At 51.9% G+C, this 16,964-nt stretch overlaps 1 protein-coding gene across 1 annotated transcript in view; it reads left to right on the forward strand.

Annotated features, from left to right (window-relative positions):
* The window catches only part of RIN3 (Ras and Rab interactor 3), a 131,412-nt gene that overhangs the window by 50,351 nt on the left and 64,097 nt on the right, over positions 1–16,964 (forward strand). Inside the window, exon 3 of the mRNA XM_021099628.1 lies at positions 9,056–9,173. Coding sequence (XP_020955287.1) covers positions 9,056–9,173 — 118 coding nt within the window. The remainder of the gene's footprint in view (positions 1–9,055; positions 9,174–16,964) is intronic.

The raw sequence follows: 16,964 nt of genomic DNA on the forward strand, positions 1-16,964 counted from the left end.
CATTCAGATTTCCAGGCTCCCCTCCAGGGCACCGCATCACCTTGAGTCCTCAGGTCTCCTGAGGCTCCTCTTGGCTGCGAGTCTGTCAAACTGTCTTTGTTTGATGACCTTGACATTTTTGAGAAATACGGATCGGAGTTTTGTAGACCATCCCTCAATCGGGATTTGTCTGATGGTCAGGCAGGGCTCGCGGGCTTGTGGAGGAAGATCCCAGAGGCCAAGTGCCTTTCTTGTCGCCCCTTGTCCAGGGTACATACCATCCACATGACTTCTCACTGTTGATGTTGACCTTGGCCACTGGTCCGTTTTCTCTGTTGTAAAACTACCCCTGCCTGCCTCTTCCGGACGGTGACCTTTGGAAGGACGTCACTTGGCACAGCCCCCACTCGGAGTCGGGACTTAGGCGCCTCCTCCGTAAGGGCAGAGGATGTGCATGAATTATTTGAAATTCTTCTGCACGTGGGATTTGTCTCTTCTCCCCCACTTATTTACTTATTCAGTCATTTGCTTATATCAATATGGACGCATAGATATTTATTTTATGCTTTGAGTTATAATCCAGTACTACTCTTATTTTCTTGCTCAAACTGTTCCAACTTTGGCCACCAGGAGCTCTTTCAGTTATCTTCCGTGTCCCTTGACATACCCCCATCATTGTGTGTGTGTGTGTGTGTGTTGGAAGGGTCCCCATTTTTTTATTAAAGTATAGTTGATTTACAATGTTGTGCCAGTTTCTTCTGTTCAGCAAAATGACTCGGTCACACACACACACACATATATATATATTCATTTTTCGTATTATTTTCCATCATGCTCTTTCCCAGGAGATTGGCTATAGTTCCCTGTGCTGTACAGTAGGACCTTATGGTTTATCCAATCTAATTGAAACCATTTGCTCATCGTGTGTGTGTGTGTGTGTGTGTGTGTGTGTGTGTGTGATCAGATGGTTTATGGAGCACTTCCTGACACTACAAGATGCTCCAGTTTGTCTTGTGTATTCTTGCCCCGTCCTAGGATCAGCCATTTCTCCAAGGAGCCCTTGTTCCTTTCACTGGGGATAATATTAGAAACCAAGATCCGGGTGCTCCGTGCCATTGACGTGTCATTGCTTCTAGACCAAGAGGTGGTCTGTTAGTGAAAGAAACCTCTTGTAAGATTGCTTTTTGTCATGAGGGGTGAACTCAAAGACTGCCGTAACTTGAGTTGCGATATGGACCGGCCACTTGAGTGGTTCAAGGCATCTTCCGCTGCTCTGAGCCTAAGGAATACCCATTCTATTCAATAGTAGTTTGGCGAAAGCATCTGTGAAGCCCCTTTCCTGCTCCTTCAGTCAGCAGGTGTGCTGTGTGCCAAGCGCCACCTCTCATCTTTCCAGCAGAGCAGGGGGCAGCTCTCTTTTTTCTAAGTGAGGACACTCAACTCTGACATAAGGAGCCTGCTCTGAGGAAGATGGCCAGGCGATGGAGAGTGATGCAAACCCACCAACTGGCTGGGCTTTTTTTAAGTGTCTCAGTCTCATCCCCAGAAATGCTGATGTCTTTGGCTTAGAGTGAGGCTCACCCCCTAGGTGAATCTGATGTGCAGGCAGGATTGAGAAACTCCGCCCCACACCACACTATAACCTCGTTAGAAGGAATGGGAAAGGTGGACCCCGTGTGTCTAGAGTGGGCTTGGCCACCGGCCTCTCGACCTCAGCAGACCCAGGAGCCCCTGCCTTTGTGATTTCTAGGAAGAACCAGCCTCTTCTTCTCCTGCCCTAAAGAGCGTGATTGGAAATTTTCCCCAAGAAACTGGAAAATAGTTCGAAAATAACAAAAGTGGAAAAGCAGACAGCTCTGGATTATCCAGGCCAAAAAAGGATAGTAAAAACAAAACCATTTATAGTGTATTTCGCCTTGGGTTTTTATGTATTTATTTGGAGAGGAGGAGGGGAGTGCCGGGGCTGCATCATTTTCTCCCTGAGCATATTCTGTCCCAGCTGCTGCTGAAATCAGCTGGTCTTACCAAAACCCACCCTGGCTGAAAGTGGGCAGGGAGGGACTCCCACGCCAGCCCGGGGCTCAAACCTCCCGGATTGCAGTAATTTACCCATGAAACTCACCCTCATGCAAGGCTTTGGGGTTTAGGAAAGACCCCAGGACACTGAGGCTGGGAGAGAATCTTCTAGAAGGAAGGAATCCTGGTCCCTTGAGTCCCCCTCCCTCACAAGACTGGAAAAGCCAGCTCAGAGAGGGAAAGGGACTTGCTGAAGGGCACAGCAAACCAGAGTCAGACCTGGGAGGGACCTCATGTCCTGCCTGGCAGCCCAGGGCTCTGACCACGACCCCACTGTCGTTGGGGGGGAGGGGCAGGGCAGTCCTAGCTCTCCACAGAAAACTGGGCCCTCGGCGTGGGCATGACACCCTTCAGTTTGTACAGTTGGGGAAGAAGGTTCTTTGGTTTTTGGCAAGTTCCTAATCCAGGGTCTTGGGGGAGCTGACAAAAGGGGCAAAAATAAAGAGAGAACAGCAGGAGGGGGCTGACTCCGATCTCAGCTCAGCAAGGCACCAGTCGACGCTGGTCCCCAGAGAGGAGAGAGGTGGCATGAGGACGCTGGGGCACAGCGACCTTGGCTGGGGGCCTGGTTAATCAGGGAAGGCTTTTGGGAGCAGTGGCTCAGGGAGGGTCCCACTGTGGGCAGGAGCATGAGCTGCTCTGTTCCTTATAACCCCAACAGCCCACAGGCAAGGGTCCTGGAGGAGGACAGAGGAGGCCCCAGTGCTGGACTTGTCACCTCATGTTGCCTCACTGCTCATCTTGGGCTCATCTTTCCACTCGGTCCTGAGATCTGAGACCACTTTCCGTGTCCAGGGTGCCCGGCACCCCACCAGGTTGCCTTTTGGGATCATGGAGCCATCCAAGAACCGGAGGACAGAATCACCACCTCTGTACAGCAGGGGGCTCCGAGGCAGGCAGAGACGCCGTGTATTGGGTGCTTATATAACAGGCACCCTACTGAAGTCATTCTGGTTCTTTCAACAATCCTTGGATGCACTGGATCAGCTGAGCATGCTTTCAGCTTCAAGTAATACCCAGCCTATGGTAGCTTCAGCCATAAAGCTACAATTGTTACCTAGTGAGGCTTTGGGGTGCATGGCTAGTTTAACAGTTCAGTGATGGCTTCGGGCCAGACCCAGGTTCTTCCCACCTTTCTGTTGCCCCATCTTTAAGGTTGGCTTTTTGTCCTCAGGATTGTTGCCTCATGATTACAAAGTAGCGGCTGCAACTCCAGCCATCTCACCTTTTCAAAGGCAAGGGCTCACAGGCAAAAGGCTTTCTTCTCAGCTCAGTCTTTTTGTCAGAGAACAGATGTTTTTCCAGATAACCTACTGCCACCCCCTGACTGTGAGGGAGGCTAAGGGAGGAGGTGAGTGGCAGCGGGAAGCTGAATAGCCATGAGTGGCTTTGACCAATCAGGATTCATCATCTCCTGAGGCTGGATGCTTGGCACCCAGCAAGGAGAGGGAGGGGCCTGCTTCTTGAGGAGCTAATTCATAGTGACGGGCAGGGCAGAACTTTTAAGATCCCGTGTTGCAGAGGAAGAGGCAGCTCCAGAAAAGTCCCGCAGCTCAGAGTGGCCACCTGAAAGGGTGGATGTTAGTTAGGTGCTCAGAATTAGGGACATGAACCCAGTCCTGGGGGACTTTCCACCCCTGTCTACACCACTACCCCAGCGAGTAGATAACACAGACGTGATGGCAGGAGATAAGTGAGATGTTTTTGGCAACACCTGGGTCTGCTTCTTGCTTCTCCACTTCCTGTTTGCATGGCCTTGGGTTTCTTTAACCTCCCTGTGCCCTGAGTCCTCATCCACCAGAGGGAACGGTAATAGTGCCTGCCTCTCGGGGGCTGTGGGGAGAGCTGGGTGACGCCCAGTGTAAGGTGCCCACCCCAGAGTGCAGATGGCAGCCGCCGCTGTTTTAGCTTCTGGCTCCTTATTCTCCACGGAGCCACTCTCTCGAGGAAATCCCTCGTGAGTCTTTTTCGCAAGAAACACGTGGCAGACTGATCCTCGGTTCTAGATGCAGACTGGGGGGCTGAAGGATGTACACCAGCGGTGGGCGAGGAGGGTGGGCGCAGATGGAGAATGAGTCCTCCAAGGGCAGCAGTGGAGACCCGTGTATCCCGTCGGGTGCTTTCTGGGCAACATCGCGGCTGCTCCTTCCAACGCGGAGGAGCGGGGCTTTGGTTTCATGTCTTGTTTCTGCTGGGTGGTTGTGGGTGTCATCCCCATTTCCAGATCAGAACACTGAGGCTCAGAGAAGCCACAGCATTACGGGGGGCCGTGGGGCTCATCGCTGGCTGCTCAGGGCCCTCCAGGAGCCCAGGACAACATGCAGCTGGGGGAAGGAGTTCCGTCCGAGGGCTCTTCTTTCTTCCAGAGTGAAGAAATCTAGAAATAGTTACGGGCAGGAGTGCAAGAGCCGGTTGGACAGCAGGGTGGCCCTGTGGGAGGCCCCAGTTGAGGCCGGCTGTCATGACTGGTCATCGCAGTCCCTGGGGGGAGCTCATGGAGGGAGACCGTCGGTCGAGTCAGAAATGTTTTTCTGTGGCCCCGGCCCTCCGTCGGTCTCTCCCTCCCTCTCTCTGGCAAAACAGCCCTCCGTTTAGGTGTCCTTATTCTCTTCTGTTTCAGCCTCTTGTATTTTCTTGTTGGCGGCATTTGCCCTCATGGGTGCATGACCCCCAGTTTGAAAAACACTCCCTTTCCTCCTGATACTCCAGGGTGGCGTGGGGCGGCTCTGCCATGCGCATGTGCTTCTGAACAAGTGACCCAAGGGGCTCGTGTCCCCCTGACACCTGTGTAAAGGGAGCACTTGCCCTGAAAAGACAGGAACCCCCGGCTTGGTTTCTGTTCAAGGGGGCGCCTGCCCCAGCTCCTGCCTTGGCTGAGTCAAGGACACAAGTTTGCCCTCTGCTTTCCCAGGGCCACCACCAGCTCCAGTTTGGGCCTCCTCCCCGTGCCCTGCTCCCCAGAGCTCCAGCAGGGAGGCCCCAGGGCCAGCCTGGAGTTCACACCTTCCACACTCACTATGTGCGCGCACACACACACACACACACATACACACACTACGCTCTTGACAATGACTCTTTGGCACCGACTGGATGTTCTGCAATTCAATTCAGTTCTGACACAACTTCCTGGAATGAATGCAGACCCTACAAGGTAAGGGAAAGGTCCCCCAAAAGACTGCCCTGACGGCAGATGGCAACAAAGTGAGGGGGCCCAGACTCCCCGCATTTTCTGTCTGACCTGACTGCAAACATGACCCCTCTTTAGGTTTGACAATTTGCTAAAAAGACTCAGAAAACTCACTGGATTTCTTATATGCTTATTATAAGCATATTATTACAGCTTATTATTAATAATACATAATATTATTACAGTTTTATTATAGAGTATACAACTCTGAGCTCCCTGGTGGCCTAGCGGTTAAGGACTCAGAATGGCTGCGGCTTGAGTCACTGCAGTGGCTCAGGTTCAGTCCCTGGCCCAGGAACTTCCACATGCCACAGACATGGCCAAAGGAAAACAAAACAAAAACCCAGGATACTACTCAAGAGCAGCTGAAGGAGAGACACACGGGGTGAGGTGGGGGGTGGGGGTGGGCATGGAGCTCCCATACCTTCTCCAGGTGGAATGGGGCACAACTCCCTCCCCACGTGTCCTTGGTGTGCTCACCACTCAGGAAACTGAATCATTGCCCTGTGCTCGAACTCAGCCTGAGGTCAAGGTAGGGCTGCAGCTCCAACCCTCTAGATACATGACTCTCTTGCTGGGGCAGCCCCTTCTTTGAATGCAAGGGCCCACCTGAGCCACCTGTTGGCAGAAACTTAGGTATGGCCCAAAGGGGTCTTTGTGAGTCAGGAAAGACCCCTATCACTCAGGAAATGCCATGGGCTTTTGAAACTCTGTGCCAGGAACCAGGGACAAAGACCAGATGTATCAATTACAGCACCGACACTCCTCACACACTCATTCTCTCACACACACACACACACACTCCTACATCCCCCCTCTCATGCTGGTTCCCGTGGACCTGGGGGGTAGGAGGCAGTGTGGCCTTGGATCCGTGAAGCAGAGGCAAAGAGGCCCTCTTTGAGGACAGTACGTTCCTGGGGGCAGGTCACGTTCCAGTGGCCGCGTCAGTCCCGTGATGCCACAGCTCACAGTAGATGAGGCTGTGCCAGGAGGGCAGGCGTTGTGTGAGCAGAGGGCAGAGAGGCCTCTAGAGGCGAGCTGGCTTCCAGCCGGGGCACCAGCACCCCCCATCTGTTCTCATTTCTGTCCCAGAAGCCTCCCGCCCTCCTCTCTCTCTCCGCTGCATTGTCCCACTCTCTCCACCTTGGCCTGGCGAGGAGAGAGGCCGCTAACTCATCTCTGACCGCAGTTCAGTGACCGATGGATGCGGCTTGTCCCTGCGTCCCAGGGGCATACTCTCACACAGAGCAGAAGCTGGAGCCAAGAGCCTGCCCTCTGTGGGCCGGGCGTGGGGCTCAGGATCTAGAGCCAAAGGGCCTGAGCTCAGATCTCAGCTCCTGCACTTACTCGCCTGACACCAAGGGCATCACCCGCCTCTCTCGACCTCAGTTTCCTCATCTGTAAAATGGGGATGATGACAGCAGCCCCTCTCACAGCTTTCACGTGTAAGATCAAGGAACCTAGGGAACTGGGGTTACGGCTCGGGCAGACCAGGGGAGAATGTGTAGCTGCTGGTAGTCAATAATGGCATTGTAATATTTTATTAATTCTAATGACATTGTATACATATATAATTTGGGGGGCGGGGGCTTTTTAGGGCCGCACCCTCGGCATATGGAAATTCCCAGGCTAGGAGTCAAGTTGGAGCTTTAGCTGCTGGCCTACGCCATGCCATGCAGGATCTGAGCTGCATCTGTGACCTACACCACAGCTCATGGCAACACTAGATCCTCAACCCACAGAGTGAGGCCAGGGATCGAACCTGCATCCTCATGGATACCTGTCAGATTCATTTCTGCTGCACCACAACGGGAATGCCTTCTAATGACACTGTATTAGCAATTAGAATAATATAGCAATATGAGGAGTTCCCTTCATGGCTCAGTGGTTAACGAACCCAACTAGGACCCTGGCCCCGCTCAGTGGGTTAACAATCAGGCATTGACATGACCTGTGGTGTAGGTCGCAGATGCGGCTCGGATCCCGCGTTGCTGTGGCTGTGGTGTTGGCCAGCGGCTGTAGCTTCCTAGCCTGGGAACCTCCATATGCTGCAGGGCAGCCCTGGGGAAAAAAAAAAAAATATATATATATATATATAGAGAGAGAGAGAGAGAGAGAAGAGAGCGCGTGCGCAATATGATAATGATAAATAGTAATCAGTAATTTGAAGCATCACCCAAGGGGCGGTGGGACAGTGTGCCATCTCTGCGCTCCTCCAGAGCCTCTCATGCTGGGGGCCACGTCCTCTGGGGGCCCCAATGGCCCTGCTCCCCAGTCATCTCTCAGCACCTTTGGCCAGACTCCTTGTCTTCCAAACTCCAGAGAAGCCTGAGTGGGAGCAGCTTAGCCCCTGGGTGGGGAAAAGGGTGGAGGGAAGCTGGGTGGAGGAAACACCGTGACCAAGTCCTTGCTCAGGAAAGGACGGGGGGAGAGCCAGCCCAGAGCAAGCCGTGCCCGAGGAGGCCGAGATGATTCCAGAAGGTGTCTGTCATCACCTGGACGAGCCTCGATGGGGCCAATGAAAACCAAAAAGAACATTTTTAAACCACAGAGTTTGTGAAAGGAAGCAGGAGTGCCCTCCCATGATGGCCGTGGGGAGGTCACGGTCCCGGGGCCACTGTGGGTGTGACAGTGGAAAACTTCAGAGTCACAGTCCCCTTAACTGAGCGGAACCCTTGGTTGGAGCAAGAGAAGTAAGAGCGAAGTGTCTATAAATACGCCAGCTCTGGGCAATGCTTGGTTACTAGAGCACAGATAGGTCCTCGGGGCCCAGAAGCATCATTTTTATGGACTTTTTTTGGCTGCACCCACAGCATGTGGAAGTTCCCAGGCCAGGTATTGAACCTATGCCACAGCAGCAATCCAAGCCACTGCAGTGACAACGCTGGACCCTTAACTCACTGTGCCACAAGGGAACTCTGAGGAGCATCATTTTTGCCTAAAGCAAATCTACAGGAGAAGAAAGGACAGGTCCCTCCCTGGGTGGGGTGTGTGGGACAGAGAGAGGCTGCGTGGCGTGGAGTCTGGGGTGTAGACAGCAGTGTCCAGGGCTGAATCCCAACTCTGCCCCCTTCAGCTATGAGGCCTTGGCCCCGCAGAGCCTCCAGGGCATGTCCTGGGAGCCAAGCCCGCACGTGTATTTACTCAATCTTCGCACGAGCCCGAGGAGCCAGGTCCTGTTAAAGTCGGAGCACGCCTCAATGTGTTCATCTGTGAAGTGGGGTTGACAGCAAAACTTATGTCACAGGGTTATTTAGGGGACCAAGCAAGTGAATATATGCAAAGTAGTCACAACAGTTTCTGTCACAGAGAAAGCAGCATGTGAGTTATTCGCTTCTTTTGTTTCCATGGGGGAAAAAAGTGTGAATTGACTAACATCTACGATTATTTCCAGCTGCCTCCCCCAGAGCATATGTGCTGGGGTGTGAATTGAAATGCAACCTATACATCTGAATTTTTCCAAGGGTGGCCCCCAGACCACTGCCTGTACCAGATCCAGCTGATTGCAATCCTGACCCCCTCCTGCAATGAACCTGCGTCTCAGGGGCTGGGACCCAGGGATCCGAATTGGTTTAGTTGACCCCCTTCAATGAGCAAATGAGAAAATTGAGGCTCAAGGAGCCAGAGGACACAGGCCAGGGGACACTTGGCTCTTGGGGCAGAAGCTCTAGTTCTCTTGAGGGATGCTTGACTCCCCACCCTGCCTCTTTGTTTCTGGAACATTCCAGATGACGTCCATCTCACTGTTGTCCTTCTAACCTTCCCCCACCCCCCAATCTGTGACTCACAAAGCTCCCTCTTCCCCCGTTGCAGGCGTTCCTGGTCTGCCGGGACAGCAGCTCGAAGCACCTAGTGCTCTGTGTCCACCTCCCTTCCCTGAACGAGAGTTCGTCTGAGGTGCTCGAATACACCATCAAAGAAGAAAAATCGAGTGAGTACCACGGCCCCGTTCTGCCTCCGACCACACAGCAGCAGCAGATGCTACACGTGGTAACCACAAACCCTTCTCAGGCCAGAAGGGTTTAAAAATAGAAGAAGGGGGAAAAGCTTTCATCTGTTGAAGTTACTTGGCCCAGTTTGTTTTGAACTCGGTTTATCGCTCAAAGTCATTGTGAGTTTCCACTCGCCCAGGTCACGGCTTGTTGGCTCTGCTTCCTCAAGGTCTTGGTGAAATTTCCCCTTGTTAGCTCATGCTGGAGAAAGGGAGGAAAAGGCGAGGGCATGTCAGGGCCTCCCGGGCCCTAGTGACAGCTCAGCACACACTTAAACCATGATCTTGGACGAGTCACTTCACCTCTCTGAGCCTCGGTTTTCTCATCTGTCAAATGGAGATAATAGTCACTTCCTGTCCGTATCACAGGGACTTTGTGAGGGCCGAATGGGCAGGCACTTTGAAAGACAAAAATCCTGCATGTGCACAGGGCTGCTGGCTTGGGCCTCGTGGGAAAATGTTTAGGGGCCTCCCATCAAGGGTGGGTTTGTACACAGTGAAACAGTTTGGGCTTCTCCTCCTCTCATAGGCCATGCCAGGTATTAAGATCCAAAAAGCTTGTGAGAAGAATCCATAGGGGAGTTCCCATTATGGTTCAGTGGTAACAAACCTGACTAGTATCCAAGAGGATGCAGGTTTGATCCCTGGCCTTGCCTAGTGGGTTAACAATCCGGCATTGCTGTGGCTATCTGCAGCTCCGTTTTGACCCCTAGCCTGGGAACCTCCATATGCCCCAGATGCGGCTCTATAAAGCAAAAAAAAAAAAAAAAGAAGAAGAAGAAGAAGAATCTGTAGACTATTCCCAAGACCGGCTTAGGCTCTCTTCTAAAGGGATCCAGGTGTGTGGGGAGCTTTTACTCTTGGTTAGCAACAGAGTGACCAGAGTTAAGAAGATAAAATGTTTATCTTCTTAAGTTTAAGTACTTTATAAGTATTATAAGTATATATCAATTATACATAAGATAATTATATATTTACACAATTAAATATTATATGTATGTAAGAAATATTTGTTAAATATTTACTCAGTATTTTAAGAGTGCTTGTTTCTGAAAAAACGCTTGTGCCCGACACCGGGAAGAGGCAAAGATGAAAAAATTCTGGCCTCAAGGGTCTCCCAGTCTAGTTGGAGGGTGGGAGACATGGGGATGGGAGAGACACAGACAGCAGCACTTGCAGTGCAGTGTGGCAGGTGTAACTCCAAAGTGACTTCTGGCGTGGGGGGACGGCGCACAGAGGATGCAGGCCATGGTGGGAAGGATTCTGGGAGGGTGTGGAAGAGGAGCGAACACAGGCGGGTCCGGAAGAGTGAGCTGCAGAGGTGGAGGAGGAAGCAAAAGCAGGGGCACCTTCCTGTTCTTGCCATACCCTGAACGGGTGAATGCAATTCACTCATTCGTCTAATCAACGAATAGTTATTAAGTGTCTGCTCCTTGTCAGGAGCTGTTGGGGACACAGCAGGGAACAAAACAGTTCCCACCTCTGAGCACTTCCCCTGGTGGAGGGAGGAGATGATAAACAGGTAAATGATGTAGGTGACGCTCCAATGGAGAGCCACGCCATGGAGAATAGAAGCGGGAGGATGAGCCACCTGCTGTAGTAGCAACAAAAACATGGACTGGCTTAAACCCAGAAGAGGCTGGTTTCGCGCTCCTGTGCGAGATTCCTGGACAGTGGGAGAGGTTCATTCAGGGGCCCTGCTGACAGAGGCCCTGACACTTTGAGCAAGCAGCCTACAGGCTCCTACGTTGACCCCCTGCCCATAGGCCGGAAGGGAAAAGAGAGTGGCCAAGGATTGTGGGCAGGTCTTACCCATGGGCCTGAAAGTGGGTGTGTCACATTTGCACACATCCCATTGGCTAGAGCTTGGTCACGTGGCCAGGCCCAACTGCAAGGGAGACTGGGAGATGTGGTCCAGATATGTGTCCAGGAAGGGGCAGACAACCCCAATCTTGGTGAGTTGCTAGGAGTCTGCTCTCTGGATAAGGGGTACGGAGAATGGGAGGGTGGTTAATTTATGTGGCAATCCTTAATGACGCCTGTCCTGTAGCATTCAGCAGGGGGGAAAAATGTAGAGATCTCAGAGAGGAAGGAGAGTGTTACAGCGTCCGCCAGACCAAATATTTAGCACCCGTGGATGATGCAGAAGGGGTGAGGGGAGCGTGAGGGAGCGCTGTGGGTCTCCTGGGAGAAAGACAACCATCAACCTGTCTGCTAATGGACTAGTGTAGCCCTGCTTCTTATCCAGAGTAACCAGGCTTTCGGACACTTGGCTGCTCAGGCAGGTAGCTACCATCCTTTAGAAACCCAGAAGCCACTTGTGCTCTTGAATTTCAGCACCAACACTGGAACGTAGCTGACAGTGGGGAGTAGTGTTATGCTGAGCCTATTAGCCTGTGCACTGGGAGTGCAAAGACAGAGCCTGGCTTCAAGGGCACGCTGACCAGAAAGGCATTTTGGAGGAAAAGGGAGTCAGGCTGGACTGAGAGCATGTCTGGAAGTTCTTTTCTCCTTCGCCTGGGTGCTTCCTTCCCCACCTCCGTGCCCCATCTTTTGAGTAATCACTTCTAGGGCTTCCCACCCCTGTGACACCTGGTTGCTCTAGCCTTTTGGAATTTGGTCAGGAAGCACACAGGAGCCTTACCCCATAGAACCTGGATGTGTGTCTCATTTCTGATTCGGAGCCCCAGGAATAAACCCAGGCACTGGCGGATGGAGCAAGCTTACTTCCCCTGTTTCATGTCTTCCTCCCAGGGCCACGTAGTAGGATCTCATTTTCCATTTTTAAACCTTTAAAAATGAAACGCTCAGCTTAGCTGAAAAGAGCATCAAGACTCAAATCCACCATCCTTCATGAAACATAATGCTTCCAAATCACGATTCACGTCCATTCACTGTGACCACACAGAGGCCGTCTGTAGGTGTATATGTGTTTCATTTTGCTCTTTCTTTATTCACCTCCACTGCTCCCCAAAACCTCAGACCCCTGAAGTCTGCCCCCAGGGAAGCCAGGCAACAGCAAGAAAGCAGCAAGTACTGTGTTTCGTTGCCGTGTTGATGCGCTGCTTTGACCTTTGTGCTGCCTTCCTGTCGGGTACCTGCGTCCTTAGCACGGTGGCCAAGCACAGACCGTGGAAGCCACACAGCCTGTGTCAGAATCCGAGCTCTGCCTTTTACTACCTGTGTGACCTTGGGCGCCTTACTTAATCTCTCCAGCCTCTAAGATGGGGGTGCTAATGGTGCCTCCATCATGGGGTGCTGGAAGGAGGAGCTATGTGCCTACACTGCTAGGACAGTAGCCAGAGCACGAGAGAAGGTTGTAATTGTGTTTTGTTATTGTTGTCGTTGCTATTGCTATTGTAGGCTTCCTGCAGGTTTAAGCCAAAAGGAGGGGTGGGCTAAGCCTGCACCACAGGGTTCCTAGGCTCTGGGTAAATCCTAGCCCAGCAGGTGGGGCCTGCCTCCTCATTCCTCACTGGACTGAGTCTCCTGTAGCCACGGTGGCTGCAGGGGGAGGGTGGACTGAGGAGGAAGTGGGCCACAGAAAGGCCCGGAGCCTGGAGCTGGGACTTCTGTTGGGGTTCCCCACACAGAGCCGAAGCCAAGGAAGGAGGCGAGGGGATTCCCCAGAAGTGGGTGGTCAGCCTCGTCTGCGGCCCCACTTGGTTTGCTTTGAATGAGAGACCCACACTCGCCATCTCTGTGCTTGTGTCATCCTCCAGTTCCTTGTTAAGGGTGTCTTTGCAGGAGTTCCCGTCGTGGCTTAGTGGTTAACGAATCCAACTAGGAACCATGAGGTTGTGGGTTCGATCCCTAGCCTTGCTCAGTGGGTTAAGGATCCGGTGCTGCTGTGAGCTGAGGTGTAGGTCACAGACATGGCTCTGATCCCCAGTTGCTGTGGCTCTGGCGTAAGCCGGCGGTTACAACTCCAATTGGACCCCTAGCCTAGGAACCTCTATATGCCGCTGGAGCAGCCCTAGAAAAAGCAAAAAGACAAAAAAAAAAAATGTCTTTGCAAAACCCTGAACAGGTCAGCTCAGGCTAGTTATGCTGCAGTGACAAACATTCCTACTCTGCGGCGGCTTGTACACACACGGTACATATGCATAAACAGTAACTCGAGTATTTTGCATTCATGTCGCGTGTCAGCTGAGGCTCTTTACAAAAACTGTCCACACCGCAGTCTGAGCTGAAAGCACAGCACCCACGTGCGGGGCAGAGGGGAGGGAGAGAGATGGTAGAATTCCAGGGTGGCTCCAAAAGGGTTCCTCAGAGGTGGCAGGTGTCACTTCCCCTCCCATCTCATTGGCCAAAGCAGGTCGGATGGCCAGGCCAGACTCTGGGATGGAAAGTATGATTCTCCTGCCAGTATGTGACCAGCAGGGAGGGACAGTGACTATTTCCAACAACTATGACCGTCTACCGCATCCCCAGTTCCCCTGTGTGCTGCACTGAGGTGACAAGAACACTTAAGGCGTCTGGGTCATCACACACCCTTGGAGGCCAGATGTGTGTGTGTGGTGAGTGGGGGCAGAGAACCAACAGAAGAGATGCAGGGGATATAGGGGCCAAAGGAGCAGGACGGGCTGGATGGAGGCTAGGCCAGCTTCCAGGCTCACCCCTGCCCCCTTACGGCTGAAATTAACCACCTGGCTGGGGGACACTCGCTACTTTCCCATTAATCTGCGCCCTTGAAGATGGTGGCAATGACACATATTTTGCTGGCTGCTCGAAAACAGAAACCAGTTGGCTCTGTCTCTAGAAGAGGAAGCATGAGACAGAAGCGGATGGTGTGGTCTGGCCCCTACGGGAAGTGACTGCCCAGTACTCAGTCTGAGCCACTTGGCCCAAGTTTCGGGGGCAGCCCCACTTCATTCCCTGCCTATTCCCTATACCAGACTGGCGCCTGGCTTTAGAAACTCAGTTAGGATTGCTTCTTGCCCTGAGCAAATCTTCCACGCTGGAGACTGTGGGTTTAGGCCAAGGAGTTTAGAAGCACTTGCACTTGGGAATGGAGCCTACCTCATAGACAAAGGCAGGGAACTTTGTATTGACTGACGCCAATGGTTTTCACGGCTGGACTGGGGGGACCTTTTCAACCAAGGAGGGGAGAACTTCCGGATGAGTCCTCCCAGGCAGTAGAGAGCTGACTGTATGAGTGGGCAGAGTGTCACCCTAATTGCCTTTGAGGTCCACACAGGAGATTCACATCTGTGCTCTTGGGTTTGACCCTTTCACCAACAGTCTTATTATCCCAGAGTGAGATTTCACCTGTATTTGGACCAATGTATTAAGTCCATTAAAAGGGAAGAAAGGCTTATCATTAAAGTCAGATAAGTTACTTAGCTTCTCCAGGCTTCAGTTTCCTCATCTGTAAAATGGGAACATCTGCAACACAGCAGCCGGAGGATTGAACACATGTAGGGACGTGGGACAGTGTTGCCTGGCCCATAGGAAGCCCTCAGCATCATAACTGTGGTGTTGTAACTCACAGGAAGAAATGTATATGTGGTCTTCAGAGTTCCTGTCGTGGCTCAGTGGTTAACAAGCCCAACTAGTATCCATGAAGACAAGGGTTCCATCCCTGGGCTCGCTCAATGGGTTAAGGATCCAGCGTTGCCGTGAGCTGTGGTGTATGCTGGTGGCTGTAGCTCTGATCGGACCCCTAGCCTGGGAACCTCCATATGCCACGGGTGCCTCTACATACAAAACAAACAAACATAAAAACAAAAAGAAATGTATAATTGGTCTTCATTCCCATTCTCGTCACAGAGCTCGTAAGACCCTTGGACTGTCCTAAGTGATAAGAGCCGTAACTGTGTCTTGATTTTCATAACAAGCCCTTTCAACCACACCTGAGTTTATGTCCATGGGATGATTTTTGGAAAGAGCTTAAGGATGGGAGCTGGTTGCCAGGGAAACCAACCCCCAACCTCTGGGCAAGGGAGAGGAGCTGGGGGTTGCACCCATCACCAATGGCCAATGATTTGACCAGTCGGCTTTGTGTGATGAAGCCTCCATAAAAATCCAAAAGGGCTGGGTTTGGAGAGCTTCCTGGTTTGTGCACGTGGAGACCGACTGGGGAGAGGGTTGCGGCAGAGCATGGAAGCTCCACGCCCTTCCCACGTACCTTACCCTACGCATCTTTTCCATCTGGCTGTTCCTGAGTTATATCTTTTTAGATAAACCAGTAATCTAATGAGTACATGAGTTTCCTGAGTTTCATGTCCTGTCCTAGCAGATTAATTTGAACCCAAGTCTTGGAGCCTCTGATCTGTAACCATTTGGTCACAAGCACAGGTGATCAACCTGGACTTGCCATTGGCAGGACAATGGCAAGGAGGGGCGGGCGCTGGGGAGGGAGTGAGTGTAGTAGGACTGAGTCCTTAACTGTGGGATCCAACCCCATCTTCCCGTAGATAATGTAGGATTGAGTTAAACTGAAGGACGCCCAGCTGGTGTTGGAGAACTGCCTGTGGTCTGGAAAAAAAAGCAGCCACTGGGACTGATGTCAGCATGGGAGTGACTCTCTGACATCCTAGTGCTGTCCTCTGGGCCAAATGAAGACATTGATGGGGCAAAGTTATCACAGCGGCTGAGTATAGGGAGCACTCAAAAAAATGCTAGCTATCATAATTAGCTGTGGGGTTGAGTGCCATGCAACGCAGACCTCAAAACCACCCCTTCCTCCAGCGCCTGGCCCCTGCAGCACTCCTCCGAGAAGTTAATTCATTCCTCTTATCTCATTCTGGTGATGACCCACAGAGCTTTTGGCAAAAAACCAACCGCAGTTTGTATGTTTCTGCTTTCAGGAATTCCCTTTTCAGCCTCCAAAATTGGGGTTGGCCCAGGGGGAAAAAAATACATCATCAGATAATCTAATGCCAAGAACCTCATTGCAAAACTGGTGAATTGCTGTATTTGTTTTTTAAATAGATTTTGAAGCATGGTGGCACATATATTTTTTAGCCATTTCCTTTTTCATTGAAACATGTTGTTATGAGCTTTCTCTGTGTTATGAAACATCAAAAAGACTTTACATCCAGGGAACTATATGCTGAAAGGCCTCGGAAAGAAGATGCTTGCGAAGGCTCTGGGAGACGTGGCCCCTGACTTTGGCGCAGTGATGGGACAGACACACAGACGCTTAACTAGACATGCAGGTCAGAGGTCATAAGTGCTAGAATGTGAGTGTGCACTTTGGGGACACCAGGAATCTGAACGAGGGGTTTTGATAGAGATGGAAGAAAGATCCAGAACACATGGCCTTGGAATCAAGAGAAAAGGCAAGTGGATTGAGGGGGTGGGGCGTGGTGCCAGCACCAGGGCCTAGTGGGTAGCCTTGGTGCATGTGTACTGCCACCTTCAGGGGCTTTGCAGCTTCAGAAAATGGGGCTAAGAGAAAACATGCTGTCTCAGAGAGCCGGGGCCTCTGCACGAGCACGAGCACGGAGGGGTTGGGCCCCAGCGCCTCCTGGGCTTCCTGTCACAGGAGAGCCCGGGCTGTAGATTATCTCGGCTCAACTTTTGCGTCTGGGACACCTACCTTCCTTTCCAGCGGTTTCTGCCTCACTCTTCCACCCTCCATGGAACGCTGCTCCCTGGAAATTCTCCAGCCAATAAATAAATTTAGGAGTTCCTGCAGAGGAAACGAATCTGACTAGGAACCATGAAGTTGAGGGTTCGATCCCCGGCCTCGCTCAGTGGGTTAAGGATCTGGTGTTGCTGTGA

This window comes from Sus scrofa, chromosome 7, assembly GCF_000003025.6.
Source record: "Sus scrofa isolate TJ Tabasco breed Duroc chromosome 7, Sscrofa11.1, whole genome shotgun sequence".
Lineage (NCBI taxonomy): Eukaryota > Metazoa > Chordata > Mammalia > Artiodactyla > Suidae > Sus > Sus scrofa.